Raw genomic sequence first — 22,080 nt, forward strand, 5'->3', positions numbered from 1 at the left:
ATCCTCAGCAGATGGACAACATCTGAGAGACGAGACGACTATCAAGAAGCACTTTTAGCGCTTCATGCTCTGGGGGGCGGGGCTATGGCTCCCCACAGCCTCCAGCAGATCGTTACATGGAGAAACCTTTTGAACTCAGGCGCGTTCACGCACACGGATGATCACAGACACAAACTATATCTTCCTCAGCTTCTACCTTGAAGCATATCGTGCGCTGTCGGTCTTGTGTGCTGCTCAATAGCATTCAGTATTCAGTAGTTACTGTTACTTACACGTATCTAGGTCGTTGCTTTGATCTCTGTATTCTGTTCTATTGTTTGTTTTCTTTCTTCTTTTAACAGCTGATTCAACAGATTCTCTCAGAGTCTTTCTTTCTGTTCAATTTGTAATAACTTAAAGTAAAATAAAATAAATAACAATAGTAATAGAGATCAATCAAGTGCTGTATTATATTGGACAGAAAAACACACAGTGGAACCATCAGTCATGGATTGGCCTCCCCAGAGTCCAGACCTCAACATTACTGAAGGATGGTGGCGCCGCGTTGGCTGAGAACAGAACAAACACAGAAATCGTTTTCAGTCAGATGTTAAGGTTTTAAATGATTTTGAGGTTTGGAAACTTTACTATTTTATATATTTTATATATTTCATTCTTTACTGGGAAACCGTCCTGTCATCCAGGAAATGCAAACCCAGGCTGAAAATCACCTTCATCAAATGATTGGTTTAAAATGATAATAAAAAAGTTTTTTTTTCCTAATATTTAGTTGTGAATCCTTATTTTTAATCAACTGGTGTGAATAACGACAACTTTTTTGTTTAGATTTGAAATATTAATATTAATATTTTTAATGTTTTTAATAAAGCACCTGAGAACTTCCATATACTTTAAGCTGTACTTTAAGACGTCTTATTCACTGAACATTTCTGCTGATGTCCCAAACTGAGTGGACCTGAGCAGATTTCGGCAGAAGTGCTGCTGATGGGATGGCGGGACCACCAGCAGAGGGCAACAGAGGTGCAGGTGAGTGACACATGAGGACAACTCTGGACTTTATGAGCTAAACTGATTTAGCTTCATCAGGAAGGCTTTAGGTGATGCTTGTTTTTCTGCCTGAGCCTGCCTTTCTCCCCGTATCTGGTTTAGGTTAGGATCTCACATGTGCTCCCATTGGCTTTGGAGAGGAGTACGGTTTCCACCACACCCTGTGATAAATCTTATTCTGGGCATTTTTCTCGTGGATCAGCTTCAGGCGCACTGACGGAACAGGACTGCTTTTAAATTTAGACTTTTAAGCTTTTTAAACGTTGTTTAAAGCTCCAACTCAGAGAAAAACTGTCTGCAGTTATTTCTGAATATATATCAGTTTTTGCTTTATTCCAGTGGTTTTTGTTTTCCGGTGTTTTTTGTTGCTTATTAGACAATAACACAGTCATTTATCCGCTTTTAAGCTCTTTTTGAGTCTTTGGCCTATAAAATTTTTCATTTTTAAACTTTTTAAACTCCCGCAGACGTTAAAAAAAGAGGAAAGCTCTCAAGAAGCTGCCACGTTTCTGAATTTAAAAACAGGCTGAATTTCTTTATCTTTCTCTTTTGGGGCGCTTAAAGACGCACGGTGCTCACCATGTCACAGATGCGCAGGCAACTCCTTGGCACCGCGGCCAGCGGAGTGGGCTGGGTGGGGGTGATCGTGGCCACGGCCACCAACGACTGGGTCCGGACCTGCGACTACACCAAGGCCACCTGCGTCCGCATGGACGAGCTGAGCTCCCGAGGCCTGTGGGCAGAGTGCGTCATCTCCCCGTCCCTTCACCACTGCGTGGGCCTCACCCAGATCCTCACACTGCCCGGTGAGATGCGCCAATAAATGCTCTAATACATGATGTGCGTGACGAGATCTTTCAAGTGTGTTTAGCTCACGTTTGCTGCGTGGGTCTGCGGGAGGCAGCGAGTGAGCAGAGTGGCTGCGTGTCAACAAAACAGTTTACGCTTTATATTTAGAGTTGAATTTATTACAGTTAAATATTAATGGTTATTTCACGTTATTAACATTAAGTTATCGACACATGTATTTAAACCGGCATTGTTGTTCACCAACAAAATATATTCGTAACGAGATTTTTTCTTTTTACAGTTTATTCAATATGTTTATCGAACAGTCTCGTTCATCAGAATACAAATAAAAAATGAACAAATACAGTTTTTCACAGCGTTTGTGAGAAACTTTGCTGTTTTTGTTTGAGCATCAGAACATTTAGGTACTTACTTACTTTATAGCAGAGTTTATTTAATGAGGAGAGACAGAATTTCCTTTTAAATTGTGAAGATGTTGTAAATAAGTCTTACCTTTTATAAGAACATCAGTCAAATATCATTTTAATATGAATTTAATTTTTTATATTTATATTTATTTTGAAGCTATAATCGATCATAAACTGCTTTGACACACTTCTATAGACCACTTTGATATACAGCAATCACACAATTTATGCTCGTACTCAATAACTTTTATTGTGAAAGGAAGGATGGGAAGTGTAGAACAAACACTTGTGGAAACTATGGTAACTTATAAGCTTTATTTAAAGAAACAAATATAACTGGTTATTTAAACTCTTTAAATTAAACTGCTTTATGGTGTAAAACATTGTTCATCATATTTCAATAATGTTTACTCAGTCCTCTGTTTATAGGAGTATAGTTCTATTCTCGTGCTCAGTATTATAAATACTGACTATTAATTTCACACGTTTCATATCAAACTATAAACAACAATGTAAAAGCCAATTTTTCCACTTTTTGAGCTTTTAATTTGTTTACTACCAAACAAACCTTCTGCACGTTTACCAAACAGTGCATAACATAATTAAAGGAATTTATCAGCCTTTTGTTCACTACTCAAAAACATAGGACGACACTCGGCCGTCAGAATATAACACAGTCAGTTAAACTTCGGGGATTTTGATCTATGTTGTTAGGAAGCATAAAGCACTGGGCATCCATCTCACCCACTTAGTGCAAAAGTAAAGTGCAGCAGGTGGAGAGACAACAAACCCGAAATAGGAATGGTTTAGCAGGTGGTGGCCACAGACTATTTCTCCTCCTTGTCCCCGCTGACTGATTTTTATCTAGATGTGCACTTTGGGCGAGTCATCGTTTAGCCTGGATTAACAAAGAAAGCTGATACCAGTCATCTCTGACAGGTGGTTCCAGTTAACAGACCCAGCCTGCCAAAGGTTGAGCTTTCTTCTGGTGGTCTTTTGCACAGTTGTTGAGATTTCTGTAGATCTTAACAGCTTGACAGAAAAATGACTGGGCTTCTTTGCGTGCTTTAAGCAGCCTCTTCAGTTCTAAACCAGAAGCCTGAGAGTCCCAGGTGTTTAAAACCTAGTGGGGTTTGTCTCTCATGAGCTTTTGGAGAAATCATTAACACCAGTGTTTTATTACGTTGGATTTATTCTCTGTGTGTTCAGTGAAGACATGAAGAGTGACGTCAGACTGTGTTTGACTGTAACTCAGAGCAAGATTAGACATTACTTTCTGAGTAAAGTAATCTGGCTTTTTCTTGCATCTTTTTCTTGTCTTCGGTGCATGCAACACGTGTGCACATTCCTAATGTGAGCAGCGCCTTGTTGAGTGCCAGAGGTGAGCTGTGCTGAGAACGTTAAACCAAACAGATGCTCTCTCTGCCTCTCAGCCTACGTCCAGACAGCTCGTGCTCTGATGATCTGCGCCTGTTTGCTGGGTCTCCCCGCCACGCTCCTGATCCTCATGTCCATGGCCTGCGTGCGGCTGCAGAACGACACCTCAGCTGTGAAGAAGCGCCGCGCCCGAGTGGGAGGCGTCCTCTTCATCTTTATGGGTGAGGAGGCCGCACACACACACACACACACACACACACACACACACACACAGTTGTGTTTATATCAGTTTGATTATAACTACTACTTTACTAACACTTACCAAAAACACTAGTTGAGTTTAATGTTTTAGCTTTTGTCAGTGAAGTAAAGAGAAATTTCACTTACACTGACTTTCAGTGTTTGCAGTTTATTAGTCCAAAAGATCTTTTCCTCATCACTTTTCCTTGACATCATGAAGGAACGTGTGGAGGAGATTCAGGGAAAAGACTGTCAGAGAATCTGATTACTTAAAGGAGTGGCTGATGACTGAAAAATGCAAATCTCAGACACTTTGTTTCATGTGTTCTGACCATTTTGTTTTATAAAAGCTGGATAGATGAGAACCAAAATCCAGAATAAGGAGGTAGTAAAGGACCCAATGAAGGTGCTCTCTTTGGTATTCAAAGAATTCAACCAGCTCTTATTAATGAAATGTTGCTTTAATAGCAGTGCCATTGATAAATCTGAGGAATGAGTTTGATTTGACAGACTGCAGATTTGATTTGTTATGTTTTTGATTTCAGATAAGAGTGTAGAGGTCAGCACACTGTGAGTACACAGTACTGAGTGTGCAGTTTGTTGAGGACATGTGTTACATATTTTGTAGTTTTAATTTTAGAGGGATGTACAGCGGGGCAAAAAAGTATTTAGTCAGCCACTGATTGTGCAAGTTCCCCCACCTAAAATGATGACAGAGGTCAGTAATTTGCACCAGAGGTACACTTCAACTGTGAGAGACAGAATGTGAAAAAAAAAAATCCATGAATCCACATGGTAGGATTTGTAAAGAATTTATCCGTAAATCAGGGTGGAAAATAAGTATTTGGTCAATAACAAAAATACAACTCAATACTTTGTAACATAACCTTTGTTGGCAATAACAGAGGTCAAACGTTTACTATAGGTCTTTACCAGGTTTGCACACACAGTAGCTGGTATTTTGGCCCATTCCTCCATGCAGATCTTCTCGAGAGCAGTGATGTTTTGGGGCTGTCGCCGAGCAACACGGACTTTCAACTCCCGCCACAGATTTTCTATGGGGTTGAGGTCTGGAGACTGGCTAGGCCACTCCAGGACTTTCAAATGCTTCTTACGGAGCCACTCCTTTGTTGCCCGGGCGGTGTGTTTTGGATCATTGTCATGTTGGAAGACCCAGCCTCGTTTCATCTTCAAAGTTCTCACTGATGGAAGGAGGTTTTGGCTCAAAATCTCACGATACATGGCCCCATTCATTCTGTCCTTAACACGGATCAGTCGTCCTGTCCCCTTGGCAGAAAAACAGCCCCATAGCATGATGTTTCCACCCCCATGCTTCACAGTAGGTATGGTGTTCTTGGGATGCAACTCAGTATTCTTCTTCCTCCAAACACGACGAGTTGAGTTTATACCAAAAAGTTCTACTTTGGTTTCATCTGACCACATGACATTCTCCCAATCCTCTGCTGTATCATCCATGTGCTCTCTGGCAAACTTCAGACGGGCCTGGACATGCACTGGCTTCAGCAGCGGAACACGTCTGGCACTGCGGGATTTGATTCCCTGCCGTTGTAGTGTGTTACTGATGGTGACCTTTGTTACTTTGGTCCCAGCTCTCTGCAGGTCATTCACCAGGTCCCCCCGTGTGGTTCTGGGATCTTTGCTCACCGTTCTCATGATCATTTTGACCCCACGGGATGAGATCTTGCGTGGAGCCCCAGATCGAGGGAGATTATCAGTGGTCTTGTATGTCTTCCATTTTCTGATGATTGCTCCCACAGTTGATTTTTTCACACCAAGCTGCTTGCCTATTGTAGATTCACTCTTCCCAGTCTGGTGCAGGTCTACAATACTTTTCCTGGTGTCCTTCGAAAGCTCTTTGGTCTTGGCCATGGCGGAGTTTGGAGTCTGACTGTTTGAGGCTGTGGACAGGTGTCTTTTATACAGATGATGAGTTCAAACAGGTGCCATTCATACAGGTAACGAGTGGGGGACAGAAAAGCTTCTTACAGAAGACGTTACAGGTCTGTGAGAGCCAGAGATTTTCCTTGTTTGAGGTGACCAAATACTTATTTTCCACCCTAATTTACGAATAAATTCTTTACAAATCCTACCATGTGAATTCATGGATTTCTTTTTCACATTCTGTCTCTCACAGTTGAAGTGTACCTCTGGTGCAAATTACTGACCTCTGTCATCATTTTAAGTGGGGGAACTTGCACAATCGGTGGCTGACTAAATACTTTTTTGCCCCACTGTATTTGTGTGCTCAAATAACCTTTTTGGGACAGTTTCAGAGGACAGATTTGATTTCTGAGGGCAGTTTCTCGTTTTAAGAGACTTTCTCTTACTGCAGTGAACTTCGTGTGGCTGTAGCTCAGGACGTAGCGCTGGTCACCTACTGATCGGGAGGTCGGAGGTTCAATCCCTGCCTCCTCCAGTCTGCATGGCAAGTATCCTTGGGCAAGATACTAACCCTAAGTTACTCTCCGACGCATCTGTTGCAGTATGAATTTGGTTAGACAGCATTCAGTTTAGAGTGGGTGAATGTGGCATGTTGTATAGAGCGCTGGTCTTCCCCGAGTCATTCCCAGCTGTTGCAGGAAGGAGGATGATGGGTCAGGATCTGTCAGGCTGTTTTGCTTCCTGTGAGATAAGACAGGTAGTTCCTGTCCACAAACTCAGGGATGACAGCCAGACAGATGGAGGCACCGAGCACAAAATTATAACCTCTTCTTTTCCCTGTTTTTCACCTTTTGTGTTTAAATATGTCTGAAACCCAGCTGTGTGCAGCATCATATCTACCGTCTGGTTCCCCATCGGCACTAATAAAGAGGAAGATCTGATGTCATTCGGCTTCTCTCTGTACTCCGGCTGGGTCGGCTCCGCCCTCTGCCTCCTAGGTGGCATCATCATCTTGTGCTGCCAGGGCATCGACCCCGGGACCCCGAGTAGGGACGACAGCTTCTACTACTCTGGGAACAGGGGGACGGCCACGCTCCTCGACCCCCCCGCCAACCACGCCAAGAGCGCCCGGGTGTGAAGGAACCAGGCGCTCTATTTTTAACCAAGTTTTCTTTGAGTTTAAAGTCATATTCACCATCGATGAGACATGCCATTATCTGTTTACTGCTTCAAGACTAAAATCCACCATGAAAATGAATGTTAGCAGGAAATGGAGGGATTAATAATAAGCTCACATTCAGAAAATCTTTTGGCCTCAATCTAGGGAAGTCTGGAGAATCTGTGTATGTCCCAAAAATATCTCAGAATAGCAACAAAAAAAAAAGACAAAGTTTTATTATACTGAATGAAAAAACAAGAACGGGATAGAAAGCCAGGAAGACGAGCAAAACAAGTAGCATCAAAACACAACAATGTAAAGACAAACACTCAGGGCAGACCCACACTGAGGACTAACTGGAGACTGAGAAAAGCTGGTAAACACGACACAGGTTAAAGCAATCAAGACATATTCAAAAGGTGGGAAAGTAAAACTCAAACCAAGGCACAAAGTACAAAAGGAAATAAAAAAACTGAGACAACAAAGCTCTCACTGAATGATACAAAGTAACACGATGGAAGAAAGAACAATCAGTCAAAACAGGAATACACAAATCCAATTTACACAAAACAATCTCAACTTCAAACTCTGGCATTACAGGAAAAAACTAAAACTCAAATATACTGTTTCTAAACCAATCACATGACCAGCCCCCGAGGTCATGACTGTGATTGGTCTGTCAGTAGAATTAACCACACGAACATGGTTCGGACGTCCAGTTCAGGGACTCCCATGAGCCGAGGTGAAGCCTAGCAGAAAGCTTGCAGCTGTTTGTAATTTCATTTGCTGTACATGTATAAATACATATTTCACATCTTCAGCTACTCAGTCAGGAAGGACAGTCCCCCTGTTTGACCGGCTGTGACCATCTAAGTTAATCGTTGTCAGCGGCTCTTTGTTTTCACATTATAAATAGCAAACTGTTGTTTTCATGGTCGCTTTAGTGTTTATGATACTTTTAAATTGCAGCTCATATTTAATCCCCCACAGTCGGCTGTCACTTTTTTTATCATTTCTTTTTACTTTTATGTTAACAGCATAATCAAAATAAATCATCTGCATACCCACATGGTTAAATTCTTGTCTGTGTTTAGAAAAAAGGCTTTAAAATCTCTTGGGCTCTCTGAAAACACCCATACACATTTAAATTAAGATTCATGCTTTCTTAAATTTATGTTTTACTGAATATTATTTCTGTATGTTTTCCATTTGATATGAATCCATTTCAAATACGATTTTTTGTTTGTCTTCTTCTACAGTAGGTATCAGATCATCAGAGTTTAGCCTCTTCTGGCTAAAATGAGGCAAAGCTAGCACAGATTAACCGCAAACTACGTACATCAGAGCACGACAGGCTTTGTCTCGTCACTAGTGCTGTGTGATACTGTAAAGTTTGGTATTGATCCGATACCAAGTAAATACAGAGCCAGTACTGATACTATTGACCTATAAAGGCAGCTTATGTGGGGCAGAGAGGTTTATATGACTCACTGTTAATTTGCAAATTCTGAACACATTTCAATGACCACTTAACACTATGGATATTTGGATTGATCCACTCACCTCTACTTATCCTAGCCTTTGGCTGATGCTAGGAACACAATAATTACCGCAGTTGCCATTGACGGCTCACACAGCTCCTTTAAATTTGGAATGATAACACTTCAGCGTCTTCTATCTGTGAGAGAAGCCGCAATAAAACCCCGATTAGACAAACTGCTGCTTCAAATTCTCTTTATTTCTGCACTTTCCACAACAGACACTGAATAACACCATTCACCCCAAAACAATTAAAGAGCGTAAACAAAGAACTCAAACAAAACCAGAGGAAAAGCTAAACCAGCGTGTGCTGTTCACTGTCTCTGAACAGACTTGTGTGAACGGCTATGGGAAGCAGAAAAGAAGACAACGAAGACCTGAATGTGCAAAAGGAAGCAGTGATACTGCAAAGAACCACGTGCAAGTGGCCTGAGTGACCTTTAGGCACAAAAAGTATAAACATTTAATATGAGCTTGGTTCAGAGCAAATGCTGTATGGTAATTAGTCCAAATTCTTTGGGACTAATTGAGACATGATGATGTACTAACTGGTGGCTGTCTACAAAGCTATGGTTAGGTTAATATAAACACATCAGCACTGGGAAGATGGACAATAAGGGTTAAACTGTTCTCAGTAAAAGTTCATGTTGGCCTGATTGGCAGAGAAAATGCCTTCATACAGCTCGAAGAAGATGCTAAAAAAAGACCAAACTTCAGTTAAGAGAACATCTAAGATGATCCATCATCACACGAGGTTAGTCATTAACATGTTTGGGTATGGTTGGGATTAGTCACTATGGAAAGGTCCTGATCTTAAGGTCATAAGCCTTTTGGTGTCTAAAACGTTAGCCTGAAGACATGCAGCACATGAGTAGTGCTAATAAAAATGCTTTATATAGTATCGGTGCTTGTGCCTGTTAAAAATAACAGGAAATTAACTTTAAAAAGATAAGCATCTCACTCAAGCATGCTCAGTTCGTCTTGATTTAAACAACAGATGGGCGTCTACACAGTCTGGATTCTTTTGAACCTCGGCTGAGCACTACTTTAGTAGCTTGCCATCACCAGTGTGTGAATGGGTGGATGACTGGATGTGTAAAGCGCTTTGGGGTCCTTAGGGACTAGTAAAGCGCTATATAAATACAGGCCATTTACCATTTTATTTATTTAAAGAATAGAAAAAGAATAAAGTAAGATTAAGGCAGGTTTGTTTTGTAACAACACTTCTTCTCACACAAGTCCAACTTGTTTCATTAACGGTTGCTGTCACTGTCAGGTTGTCAGAGGCAGGTGGGTGTTTGTGTACATTCGTGCTCATACAGGTAGATCTTCAAAGGCAGCTGGACTTCTTTTAAGTTCTCAAACACATTTCACTTCTCGTCCAAAAGGTTGCAGAAGCTGGAGTAAAGAAGTCCAGTTGCTTTCGATCCAAACAGGTTAAACTGTTTTGAAGCTTCTGCATCTGCTGTTGGCTTCTCTCAGTGCCCTCCTTCCTCTGCTGATATCTGATCCCAGTTTTCATAAAAGCTTCCACAAACATTAAAATATTGCCTCATACGTACGTTTTATTCACTCTTTCATATTACTCAGTTCTCCTCTTCATCATTAAACCCATAATTGGTCCTTCCCTTGGACCTACTGCCTGTCTCCATATACTGGCCTCCTGCTCCAGACTGGTATCCACACTGGTCCCCATTATCTTCATACTGGCTCTGCTCCTGCTCTCCGCTCTCTTGGTCCTCGTATTGGATCTCGTGTTGATTTCCCTGCTGGTAGTGGTATCCTCTCTCCTCGGGTGCAGACCACCCCTGATACGGTCTCTCGTCCTGCTCCTGGGTGTAAAGGTCGTCACCGGGGGAGACGGTGTCATCCAAGTGGTCGTCATAGCGCTGGTAGGAACTGGCATGTGCCTGCTGCTCCCGAGCATTCAGCTCCAGCGTGCTGTGCCACACTCCATAACAAATGTAGATCAACAGACCTGAGGATGGATATGCAGTAGAGGGTGGGTCAGTAGGTACAGAGATCAGTTTGTGTAGGATTGTCAACCTTTATGAATTCCATATGAAGAGAATTACAAAGCTCTTACAAAATCCTGGATACCTCACATGTAAAGCATTTTCTCTCTCCTTTGTCGGGCTTATTGCATCTTAAAAACGTTTGTACCAAGCATCAGAGCAACCAAAGTACCCAACCAGCGAATCAAAAAGCTAGCCAACCAAGCAACGAATAAACCAAGCAAGTAGTCAAGCAGCCAACCAAACAACTTACCTATCAGTCAACAGGTCATGCAACTAACCAGCCAACCAAGCAACCAGATAACAAAACGACTGCTTTATCACCTATCTGACCGAGCAGGCAACTGCAGAACTGGTGTTTTCTCCTTTTAATATATAACTCGATATTTAAATAAACTGATTGTCATTGAATTACTGATTAATGCTCCATTTCAAATCTACAACACTCTATTATCAAGATTGTTTCAGCTCACCTATGAGGCACCAGATGGTGAACCTTGCCCAGGTGAGTGGAGACAGTTTAAGCATGAGGTAACTGTTGACCAATATGGCTGCTGCAGGGACAAAGGGGACACATGGTGCCATGTAGGGCAGGCTCCTGGTGCTCTCTGGTTGCTGTATGATCATAATCAAAAGCTTTGCTAATGACCCTGCCATCATTGTTGCCATCAGTCCAGAAATCACTGCCCCAGCACCTGTGCCCTGCTCAACCCCAAATATGATGGTAGACCAGAGGAGGAAGGACATGAAGAAGAGGGAGAGAGTGCATCTGGTCACTATGCGGCCGGTGGCTGGGGTTGGTCGAACTGACGCATCAGGCATTCCCAAACGCAGCCGCAGGGTGTAGTAATGACCTCCCAGAAGCCTTTTCAGCAGTGAGGGGTGGCCTGTATGAAAATCAGAGTCATCTCCCTCCCCCTCCGTCCTGCCGGTGTGGTAAGAAGATGACCCGTCATTCTCGCTCAAGATCTGATCGTCTTTGGCATCTTCGTGCTTCAGGCCGTCCATGTCCTGAACTTCAGACTCAAACTGATGTGTGTCGGTCTGTTCGTCAGGCTGATAGCGAAGTAGCAGCACGCACACGCTGACCAGAGTGTAAGCCAGCAGGGTGCCAATGGACATCATCTCAATCAGGTCCCTGAGGCTCACCAGCAGAGCGAGGACGGCCGCCAGGCTCCCCGACACCACACACGCCACCGTGGGAGTGTGTGTGAGTGCAGTCACGTGAGACAGAAACCTTAAAACACAGACACAGAAACATTTCTTATTAAAACTCCTTAAGCTGGCTGTGTGTTTTCATGTACCTCCTCACCTGAACAGCAGTCCGTCCCGTGCCATAGCATAGATGACCCTGGGCATCGGAAACAGGGAGCCAAGCAGAGAGACGGTGAGTCCAGCTATAGAGCCCACAGCCACAGTGTACTTCCCCCACATGAAGCCATGCACAGCAAACATCTCCATGAGAGGAGCCGAGACGTCGATCAGGTTATAGGGAACCATGAGAGTTAGGATCACACTCACCTGTGAAATAAAAAAATGCAGAGGTGTGAGAGACTCTATTATCATATATCTATTATTACAATCACCGTTTTATCAGGAATGAACACTTAGATAAAGGTGATTAAGAGGTCACATGTGATGCAGATATTCTTACAGTATATCTTTCAACTGGCTGATACTGTCTTACATCAGGAGATGTGGCTGTTAGAGTCACTGCACCAACGCTCTCAACAGTATCTGTGACATTTGGAACATTTGCAATCGAATCATTTCACAAATACAAACTCGTGGAAATACACATGCCACGGGGTCAGATCTCTGAGTCTTGTCATTGCACTCTTATTGTAAATACCAGCAGTACTTTTTTTACAATTTGCATAATGACTGAAACCCATGACCTCCCAGCCCATTGTTCCTTCGGTGGGCTGGTCACTTGGATGAGTGACAAAACGTTTGTCCCACTGAAAACATTACGTCCAGATGAACAGAGTCATCTTTCGGAGATTTACTTACCTGGATGATTGAGAACGCATCAATACGTTGAAGTTCAGAAGCTTGATGGTATAAAAGCTGTCATGGTGGGGATTGAACCCAGGACATCACAAATGCAAAGCTTGCGCTCTACCACTGAGCTACATCCCCTTAAGTGTGTGTTTCCTAAGTGTTGCTACATGACACTATCAGTGTAGGTCATAGGTCAGTCATCTAGATCATTTTAGTATAAGGAGCTTCATGAAGTTTTGTAAAGATGCGTCACTTCTCATCCAAGAAGCTTTCTCAGTTCTAAAACAAAATGGTGAAGAGTCCTGGGTATTTAAACCCTAGTGAGATTGTCCCTTAAGGAGGTCGTTGACCCACTATTAATCATGTGCCTCATCACATGAGCCAAGGTGTGGAAAAGGCGTGGGTCATCATCAGAGGTTTAGGGTGAAACCACTTTTTCAAGGACTTAGGCTACGTCCACACTAGCCCGGATAGATTTGAAAACGGCGTTTTCGTCTGAAAGTGCTCCGCGTCCACACTATCGTTTTCAGTCGTTTTCACAGAGATGTGCGTCCACATTGAAACGGATGAAAACGCTCACGTTCCAGTACTGCGCACACATGAAACGCAAGAACATTCGGCCTGCCTCATTTCTGTCTGCCGTGTATTTACTTTCCAGCTCTTTGAAACGTCGCGGCAGAATGTCGAGGAAAAGCACCGAGTTTTTTTAAATGGACTAACAATGAGGTGGAGTTGTTGCTGCGAGTAACACAAATGTACAAAGATGCAAAAGCGAGTGAGAATGAAAGAATTTGAAGAAAAGCAATCTGGAGCATCTGCAGACTGATATGAATCTTTGATAGGGCTGTCAAACAAAACAACTGCTGCATAATGCCCTCCGCTATCTTTGTTTAATTGGTCACATGACTGCATCACATTACTAAAATGTGTCATTTTTTTCAAAAAGTCCTGTCCACACTGTGACGCAAAAGCACCTTTTTCACATGTATGCGTTTTCGAGAGCGTTTTCTCTCGGTGTGGGCGGGAGGCCAAACGGAGAGAAAACGATGCGCTTTCAAACAAAAACGCATTAGTGTGGACGTAGCCTTAATCAGATTCTCCACTCAACTTTTCACTAAGAACAACCTCACCCCTGAAACATTGCCTCACCGTATCATGTCACCGACTGAGGCCACCCAAAACATAATTTCTACATCCAAAAGATAGAAGTCACTCTTTTGAGGATGTCAGTGGTTATTTGAAGGTTTTGTGGTGATTTGGAATCTTTATGTGGTCGTCTTGATGCATGCGATGTATAGACTGACCTATGATCAACCTTCTGGGATGATGAGGAAAATCCCAAAAGGCTGGTTCTTTTCATTAACCGAATCAATGTAAGCTTGATGGCCTGGACATCGAGAAAAACTCTGGAGATGCTGGGGATTGAACCCAGGACCTCATACATGCAAAGCATGCACTCTACCACTGAGCTACATCCCCCTGTGGATGTGTTGCTAACAATTTTATAGCCCATCAGAAGCTCTGGTCTGGTAGGTTTTCGGTGGTTATCTAATGCACATCTGAGTCTCTTTGTGGCCACTTGTGTCTCTGCGTTTTGTTTTGTTCTTTGAGTCTCTTTGTTGTCATAAGTCGCTTGTAGTCATATTAAGTGTATTTTTGACCATTTTATCTCGTGGACATTTTGAATGTCTGAATCAAGGAGGGGTTCTTAGGACACTTTTTTCACCATCTTACAATGCTGTGACTGAGCCATTCCCCAGCTCTCTCTGGATGGTACTCATGGCCATTCATCAGTGGTCATGATAATTTGCATTTTAATGTTAATGAAACTGACCTCAGGCCCCATTGTTAGTCAGTGGTGCTAGTTTTGGTCATTATGCAGATATGCTGTTTATAAGTTGGGGAAATCTGCAGTCAGCAGAGACTGAAGAAGTCACTTGGATGTTTCTCCCGCTGAAAACTCAACGTCCAGATGAACAGAATACACTTTCTGGATTTCTTTACCTGGATTTTTGCGCATGCATCAAGATCATTTTCTAAGTATATTGGGGTTTTTTTTTAGTTACCTTATATTTCCTAACCACCGAAACATTTGGGACTTATTTATTTACTGATGTTTGACTGTCTTATAGTTCTGATATGCATCTTGTAGTGATTTTGAGCCTCTTTGTGGCCACTTACGTCTCTGTGTTTTGAGTCTTATTTTGTTGTCCTAATCTCTTCTACCTATATTAAGTGTATTTGTGATCATTAGAGCTCACCTCACAAAAGCAAATTATAGACTGACCTTAAGGAAATGAAAAACTTCCCTATGCATGTGCAAGACGTGAGAGCTCAAAAGCTTGATGGCATAAAATCTGGAGATGCTGGGGATTGAACCCAGGACCTCGTACATGCGAAGCACACGCTCTACCACTGAGCTACATCCCCTTGTTGGGAAAACAGACTTCATCTGTTTCACACATTTTTATGCCTCATCAGAAGGTTTTGGTTTGTAGTAATTTAAGGGCCCTCTGTGATTTAGTATTTATTTGTATCTTAGTTATCCTAATAGTTTTTTGATGATGAAGCACCCAAAGATTCAGGACTTCTCACACATTTGGTGCCATAAAGCCTTGACACATGTCTGCTGTAGTCAAGTCCAGAAGCTTGATTGCCTAGAGACAGAGGTAAAAACTGGAGATGCTGGGGATTGAACCCAGGACCTCATACATGCGAAGTACACGCTCTACCACTGAGCTACATCCCCATCAGAGCTTCTCCAAGCGCATATGTGCTGCATTACACTGTGTAGTTTTCTCACAACTGACATCAGGCTTGAACATATCAGGACTAAAAAGGCAGAAGAAATAATCTGATGGGGAAATTAATTTGGCTGAGTTAAAAACAAACATGCTGGACTCTGTACAGACCGACACATAGGCAGTGAGGCAGGTGACCAGCGAGACAGTGATGGCGTAAGGGATGGAGGTGTTGGGGTTTTTGGCCTCCTCTCCTGTCGTTGCAATGATGTCGAAGCCAATGAAGGCGTAAAAACAGGTCGCTGCACCTTGCATCACCTGAACAGAAAGAACGGGTTACTAACAGATCTCACAGTTTACATCTTAAAAAAGTGCACCTATTCTGCTTTTGTTTGGTCTCTGTAATATAAAGATTATGCTGTTCTAATGCTAGATTCCCATGTTAAACATGGATAATTGTTTAAAATAATGAAGTCAATGCATTCACAAAAAATTCTAGTCAGTTCAGGCTTCTGACGGTTTTTTTTCCTTTCTTTTATCTTTCTGATGTTATAGCGTCTGTGGGTTAGCTTTTTGGGAAGTGCATGTCCTCTTTACAACTGATCAAAATGTAAAGTCTTGAACTGCTCGTTTGTTTGCTTTGATGCTTTTGCTTTTCTGACTAGGTGATCTCTAAACCCAAACTTTAGATCTGAGCAGTTTAAAAATGCCTCAGACCTCAGATCAACAGATATTTGCTCAGTGGGTAAAGCTAACGCTAAGCTAACTCATGCAAGATGACTTTAAGCCTTTGTAATTGCACAAAAGTTGACTCTTTAACTTTCACTTTTCAATCTATTTATAAAATTCAATTTAAATTTGCCTGAATTCACAACACAGTCATCTCAAGATGCTTTATATAGGAAAGAATATTTTGCAGGGAATCCCAGCAATCATACAGTTTCCTGTGACCAAGCAATTGGTGACACTGGGGAGAAAGAACTCCATTTTGACAGGTACAGAAGCACATTCAGAGAAAGGCACCCATCTTCCAAAAAAGAATGTAACCTCTTGATTGGAAGCTGGAAATTAGTTGATAGAGCCCCTTTAGCAAAACAGTTTCTCACCCCCGACCAGCCATACGGGAGGAACTTGCCACCCTCCCAGTTGCTGCTAGAGATGAAGAAGAGTCCGGCGATAATCATGAAGACCCAGACCACCAGGTTGACCACATTCAGGACATTGTTGAAGCCCACAGTGTTACGCACTCCAAGAGCGATTACAGCAGTGACCACCAGGGCAATGAACAAAGCCAGAACGTCAAGATACGTGTCCTCGCCTTTACCTGAGACAGAAGGACAAAGAGTTTAAGCATCAGGTATTAACTATTGTTTTTATTATTCAACATAACATAAATGAGCTTAGAGGTAAATCTTCTTTGACATAACTGTTTATCCTCTCTAACAGATAAGTAAATAAACTGTAAATGGTAAACAAATCACAAAAGCAGTTTTGGAGGCACTGACCGAGGCCTCTGACCGTGCCCAGGTGTGTTATCATGAAGTCACTGATGCTGTGATTGGCCAGCGAGTCGAACATGTTGCTGAGAGCTGAAGCCCCTGCCGCTGTGCCGATCAGGTACTCCAGGATCAGGTTCCAGCCAATGAAGAACGCCACAAATTCTCCAACAGTCACATAACTGTAGGTGTACGCCGAACCGGTCGTTTTGGGGACCCGCACACCGAACTCTGCGTAGCACACACCTTCACGCAAAAGACACACATGTGGCCAGATTGTTCTAAATCTTTTGTTTGGTTGGTTAGAATGCTTAAAGACTTTTGCTTACCTGACAGTATGGACGCCACCGCTGCAATTATGAAGGACAGAATGACCCCAGGCCCAGCCATCGCGTTAGCAACCAGCCCCGCAACGACATACATCCCTGTGCCAACACAGCTTCCCACACCGAGGGAGACCAGGTCCACAGTGGTGAGGACTTTGGCCAGCCCGACCGCCGACCCCTCCGCGAGCTCGGTGAGGTCGTCTGAGCTGTGGGCCATGGAGCCCACAGGTTTGGTCCTCAGCAAGCGAGAGTACATGTTGTACCAGGCATCCCCCAGTGATACCCGACCCAGCCACGCCGCCATCGCTAACCCTGGTTAATACCTGTTAATGTTGGTGAGTTGTGCACTCCTTCCAGCTTCCTCCTGTCACTGTCTCATACTTTCACATCATCATCAGTCTCCATGAAACAGAAGTCTAAAGAGGGCGCAGAAACTCTGTGAAAAGAAAAGGAACAGACTGCAGCACTTCATGGATTACAGTGGAGGGTTTGATAGATAACATGACTGGATCTCTTGATTGTGTTCATTTCAGTTTTCTTTGAGGCTCTTTACGATCATTTAAGTCTGTTGACAGCAGTTTGAATCTTTTTTGATTCTTTGAGTCATTTTTTAGTCTATCTGTGGTCATTTGACGAAGCAAAAGATTGCTTGTTTGATTCTACCCCCTGTAGGGTAACATAAGGAAGGGCATCTGCATATAAACTCTGCCAAAACAAAGACACAGAGTTAGCCACTACAGTGCCCTGTTATGACAAGGGGGTAGACGAAAGTAGTTTAAACAAGTCTCTGTGCAGTGATTCTGAGTGCATTTCTGGTCATTTGTTTGTTTTTGTGATTGCGTGGAGTCTCTTTGTGGTTAGGAAGTTCCTCGGATGGTATTTGTTGTTGTTGTTTCGAATCTCTTAGCAGTTACTTTAAATCTCTTACTTTGAGTATCATAGTAGTCACTTAGTGTCTAATCATTTCTGTATTCAAGCTTTCCAAAAGAAACGTTCACAGCCATTTGAAACTTTGAAGCCTCTGGTCCTGCTGGTGTGTTTTAAAATCGTTCCATGCTAATGAAGCTGGGATACCATCAGCAGTTCTCCTCACTCACTAGAGCGAGACTCCCTCTCTGAAACTTTAATGATGTCCAAGGAGGATCCTGTTTCATGATGGAAAGGTTCGGACGTGGAGTCTAAAACTTAATCACGCACAGGCGAACTTCTACACCTACACGTCCAAAGCTCTCATCTGTTTTAGAGCTTCATACTCAAACATACAAGTTCAGTCAACACCTAAACTGAAATCAGCCCTACAAAAACAGCCTAGGTTCAAAAGAGCAAAGAGACAGTCTGAGGCTTAAAAACTGATAAAAACACAAATCACGCAGTCTGAACGTGCACACCAGAGCACACAGGCAACACACTCACTTGCTGTTCAGTTTCCCTCCTGAGGCAGATTCCTCCGTCCAACGCAGAGCTGGTGGATATGTGACGAGAGGAGATGGCCGTGTTTAATCATTCAGAGCTGAAACCATGTGACCATTTTGATAAAATATTCAACATCTGAGGCTGAGCATGGGCGTGTGCATGTAGCTGTCATTGGTCACTCAAAGAAGGGACGAAAGAGGTGCTGTGAGAGTGTGTTTGAGTTGAGCTGATGTTTGTTTCTGTTAGTGTGCAGGGCTGGGAACTCAACAGGTGTGTGTGTGTGTGGAAAAGCATCTGTTTTCAAAGCTTGCAGGAGCAAACTGATGGCAGCTTTACAAAGGTTCAATATATTGGAAGTTGATGGTATAAAACCTGGAGATGCTGGGGATCGAACCCAGGACATCATACATGCGAAGCACGCGCTCTACCACTGAGCTACATCCCCTTTACACAGCTGGGGTATTTGTTTAGTATTGATATCTCTGAACTTTGATCAAGAAAAATCAAGAAGCTCCAGAAGCTTGATGGAAAAAACTTGGTCAGGCAACCAAGTTCAAGGCAACTCTCAGCAGCTTTGGGGGGGAAAGTAACTGGACTTCATGAAGTTTTGTAAAGATGTTTCACTTCTTAAGAGGCTTTTTCAGTCTTAAAACAATTTGGTAAAGAGTCCTGGTGAGGGTTGTTCCTGAAGGAGGTCGTTGACCCACAATTAATCATGTGCATTATCGCAGGAGCCAAGGTGTGGAAACAGGAGTTGGTCATCACCAAAGGTTATGAGTGAAATCACTCTGAGACCTAACCTCAACCTGTCGTGCGAGGCCGTGTGTGAGGTTGCCGAACAAATGTCTTGCTGACATCAGGAGTCTCTTTGTAATTGTCACATGTATGTTGTTGACATTTATGTGATGGACATTTTGACTGCGTGGTTATTTGTACAGTGTAGATATCTTTGAAAGTGTCTCTCAGCACACAAACGCAATTTGCTAATAGTAACCAAACTTCATGAATCACCTGACAAACGCACAGCGTAGACGTGATGGTCCTTGAGTCTTGTGGACATTTTTTGTCTTACTTTTCCTAATAGTTTCCTGAAAGCCAGAAAGATTTAGGACTTATCATGTTTAGTGCTATAAACCTTGTCACATGTCATTTTAACCTCAGGTCAAAACGTCGATCAACTTCAGAAGCATAAAACCTGGAGCTGCTGGCTGCTCTTCTTGGGTCTTGTGGACATTTTGTGTTGATTTATTGCCGTCTGAGTCTGTTAGACTTTTCTTGTGATTATAGTGCTATGCAGATTCTTTCCCCACATTTTTATAGACCATCAAAGGTTTTCGGCCTGGCGGGTTTCTGTGGTAATTTAAGGAGATGTGTTTTTTTTAGTTTTTGACCTCATGGTTGTTTGTTCAGTATGATCATCTCTGAACTTTGATCAACTCCTGATGGTATAAAACCTGGAGATGCTGGGGATTGAACCCAGGACCTCATACATGCGAAGCACACGCTCTACCACTGAAGAATCGATAGAATAGAATAGAATAGAATAGAATAATCCTTTAATTGTCCCACAAGGGGAAATTTGGGTGTAACAGCAGCAAGAAAGACACATATACAAACAAACAGGACACAGAACAGAAACACACAATTTTTACATATTTACATCAAGGACAATAGTTACCAAAAACAGAGTACTGTACCGTTACTAAAATTAAATACAGATAAGAGGCAAACCCAGGTTGTAGTGCGAATCAGTTGATAAAATAGTGCAGTTACAGCGCTGATGTAAACATCTGTTTGTTGGGAGCAGTGTTGATTGTACAGTCTGACACTGCAGGGAGGAAGGACCTGCAGAAACGCTCCTTCATGCATCGAGGATGCAGCAGTCTGTCAATGAAGCAGCTCTGCAGTTCAGCAACATTTACATGCATGGGCTGGGAGACGCTGTCCATCAGAGATGTTATTTTGGCCAGAGTCCTTCTGTCTCCACCACCTGCACTGGGTCCAGGGTGCATCCCAGAACAGAGCTGGCCTTCCTGATGAGTTTATCCAACCTCTTCCTCTCATCTGCCGATAAACTGCTGCTCCAACATGCAACACTGTAAAAAATGACAGATGCCACCACAGAGTCATAGAAGGTCTTTAATAAGCGCTCCCTGGACTCCAAATGACCTCAGCTGCCTCAGCAGGTAGCGTCTGCGCTGACCCTTCCTGTACAGAGCATCAGTGTTGTGGCTCCAGTCCAGTTTATTCAGATGAACACCCAGGTACCTATAAGAGTCCACTATCTCAATGTCCACTCCCTGGATGTTCACCGCTGTTAGTGTGGTGGGTCTGCGTCTCTGGAAGTCCACCACCAACTCCTTGGTTTTTCCGGCACCAGTCCACAAAGTCCAGAGTCCACTGTCTGTACTCTGAGTCGTCCTCACCTGTGATGAAGCCGACTATGGCAGAGTCGTCAGAGAACTTCTGTAGGTGGCAGCGTGGGGAGTTGATGGAGAAGTCTGCAGTGTAGAGGGTGAAGAGGAACGGTGCTAGCACAGCAGACCAGCGACACAGCCCTGTGACCTCACAGGCATCCTAAGATGCCACACAGTTCATCTGCGCAGCATCTCAGGAGCCTGGAGCTGACGCCATCTGGACCTGCAGCCTTCTGCACCTTGATCTTGCGAAGCTCATTCCTCACTTGAAGTGCTGAGATGGAGAGAGGGGGTTTCGGGGGAGGGCGGTGTATGTTGGAGTCCACAGAAGCCGGGGGTGGGTGTGATGGCTGGGAGCTGGGTTGTGAAGTCCTGATATGAAAGACAGGCAGCGCCTGAAGATGAGGGAGATTGCAGCAGGGGGGACGATCCTGGGGGGAGGGGTGGGTGGTTGATCAAACCTATTAAAATATTTATTGAGGTCATTCACCCACCCCAAGTCTCCTGCAGCCTGGTGCAGAGGTTTCCCACACAGTGGAACGGAAACAGTTCCTCAGGGCCTCTTCAGTCTCTGCCGACCATTTCCTCACTGTGCGTTTAACAACTGGTTCTCTGTGTACCAGAGGTTTATACACAGGCTGGAGACGAACCAGGTTGTGATCTGAGCCCCCCAGGGGAGGGAGAGGTGATGAGCTGCCTCCTTGGTGTTAGCATACAATAAGTCCAATGTTTTATTGTCTCTGGTGTGGCAGGTGACATACTGGGTGAAGGTGGGGAGACTGGAGGACAGGGAGATGTGATTAAAGATCAGGAAAAGGGCCTGAGGGTGCTGTGTTTGGAGTCTGCTGGTTACAGAGTCCCGGACCCAACGCTGCTGCAGCGCTAGCAGCCTGTGAGATTTCAGTTTCAGAATACTTTATTGATGGAAATTATGTAGGAATTCAGGAGGTTTAGTAACATGCTCCTCTGAACATTTACTTGGACAAAAGCAACTGTTGGAAGTGGGATTTGAACCCACACCTCCAGGGGAGACGGCAGCCTAAACTCAGCACCTTAGACCGCTCGGCCATCCTGACTATTTGCTTCAACTATAGCTTATCTATGATAACATGCATCATAAATGATGCATTTTGGTGTGTGCGTTCTGCAGTATTGTGCTTTAAAACCAGGGTATACCTTTTGTAACC

At 43.4% G+C, this 22,080-nt stretch overlaps 2 protein-coding genes and 4 non-coding genes across 6 annotated transcripts; 1 reads left to right on the top strand and 5 right to left on the bottom strand.

The window, feature by feature from the left end:
- Positions 1-1,627: 1,627 nt before the first annotated feature.
- cldn11b (claudin 11b) lies at positions 1,628-6,921 on the top strand. The gene is made up of 3 exons (XM_085469248.1): positions 1,628-1,853; positions 3,698-3,862; positions 6,662-6,921. Exons 1-3 carry the CDS (start codon positions 1,628-1,630, stop codon positions 6,919-6,921), a joined length of 651 nt encoding a protein of 216 aa, XP_085325374.1.
- Positions 6,922-9,980: 3,059 nt separating this feature from the next.
- LOC146702306 (putative cationic amino acid transporter) lies at positions 9,981-17,367 on the bottom strand. The gene is made up of 7 exons (XM_085469249.1): positions 17,067-17,367; positions 16,747-16,983; positions 16,348-16,565; positions 15,413-15,559; positions 11,809-12,017; positions 10,970-11,733; positions 9,981-10,459 (listed from the first exon to the last, which is right to left on the bottom strand). The coding sequence occupies exons 1-7, from the start codon at positions 17,365-17,367 to the stop codon at positions 10,068-10,070; spliced, it is 2,268 nt and encodes a 755-aa protein (XP_085325375.1). The 3' UTR covers positions 9,981-10,067.
- On the bottom strand, positions 13,908-13,979 carry trnaa-ugc (transfer RNA alanine (anticodon UGC)). The gene has a single exon. It is a non-coding gene; the product is annotated as a tRNA-Ala (tRNA).
- On the bottom strand, positions 14,859-14,930 carry trnaa-cgc (transfer RNA alanine (anticodon CGC)). The gene has a single exon. It is a non-coding gene; the product is annotated as a tRNA-Ala (tRNA).
- Positions 15,178-15,249, bottom strand: trnaa-cgc (transfer RNA alanine (anticodon CGC)). The gene has a single exon. It is a non-coding gene; the product is annotated as a tRNA-Ala (tRNA).
- Positions 17,368-18,849: 1,482 nt separating the features above from the next.
- On the bottom strand, positions 18,850-18,921 carry trnaa-cgc (transfer RNA alanine (anticodon CGC)). Its single transcript has one exon. It is a non-coding gene; the product is annotated as a tRNA-Ala (tRNA).
- Between the last annotated feature and the right edge of the window lie 3,159 nt (positions 18,922-22,080).

Source organism: Copadichromis virginalis, linkage group LG9 (assembly GCF_057382275.1).
Source record: "Copadichromis virginalis isolate Kocher_CV1m ecotype Utaka linkage group LG9, C_Virginalis_male_GT1.1, whole genome shotgun sequence".
Lineage (NCBI taxonomy): Eukaryota > Metazoa > Chordata > Actinopteri > Cichliformes > Cichlidae > Copadichromis > Copadichromis virginalis.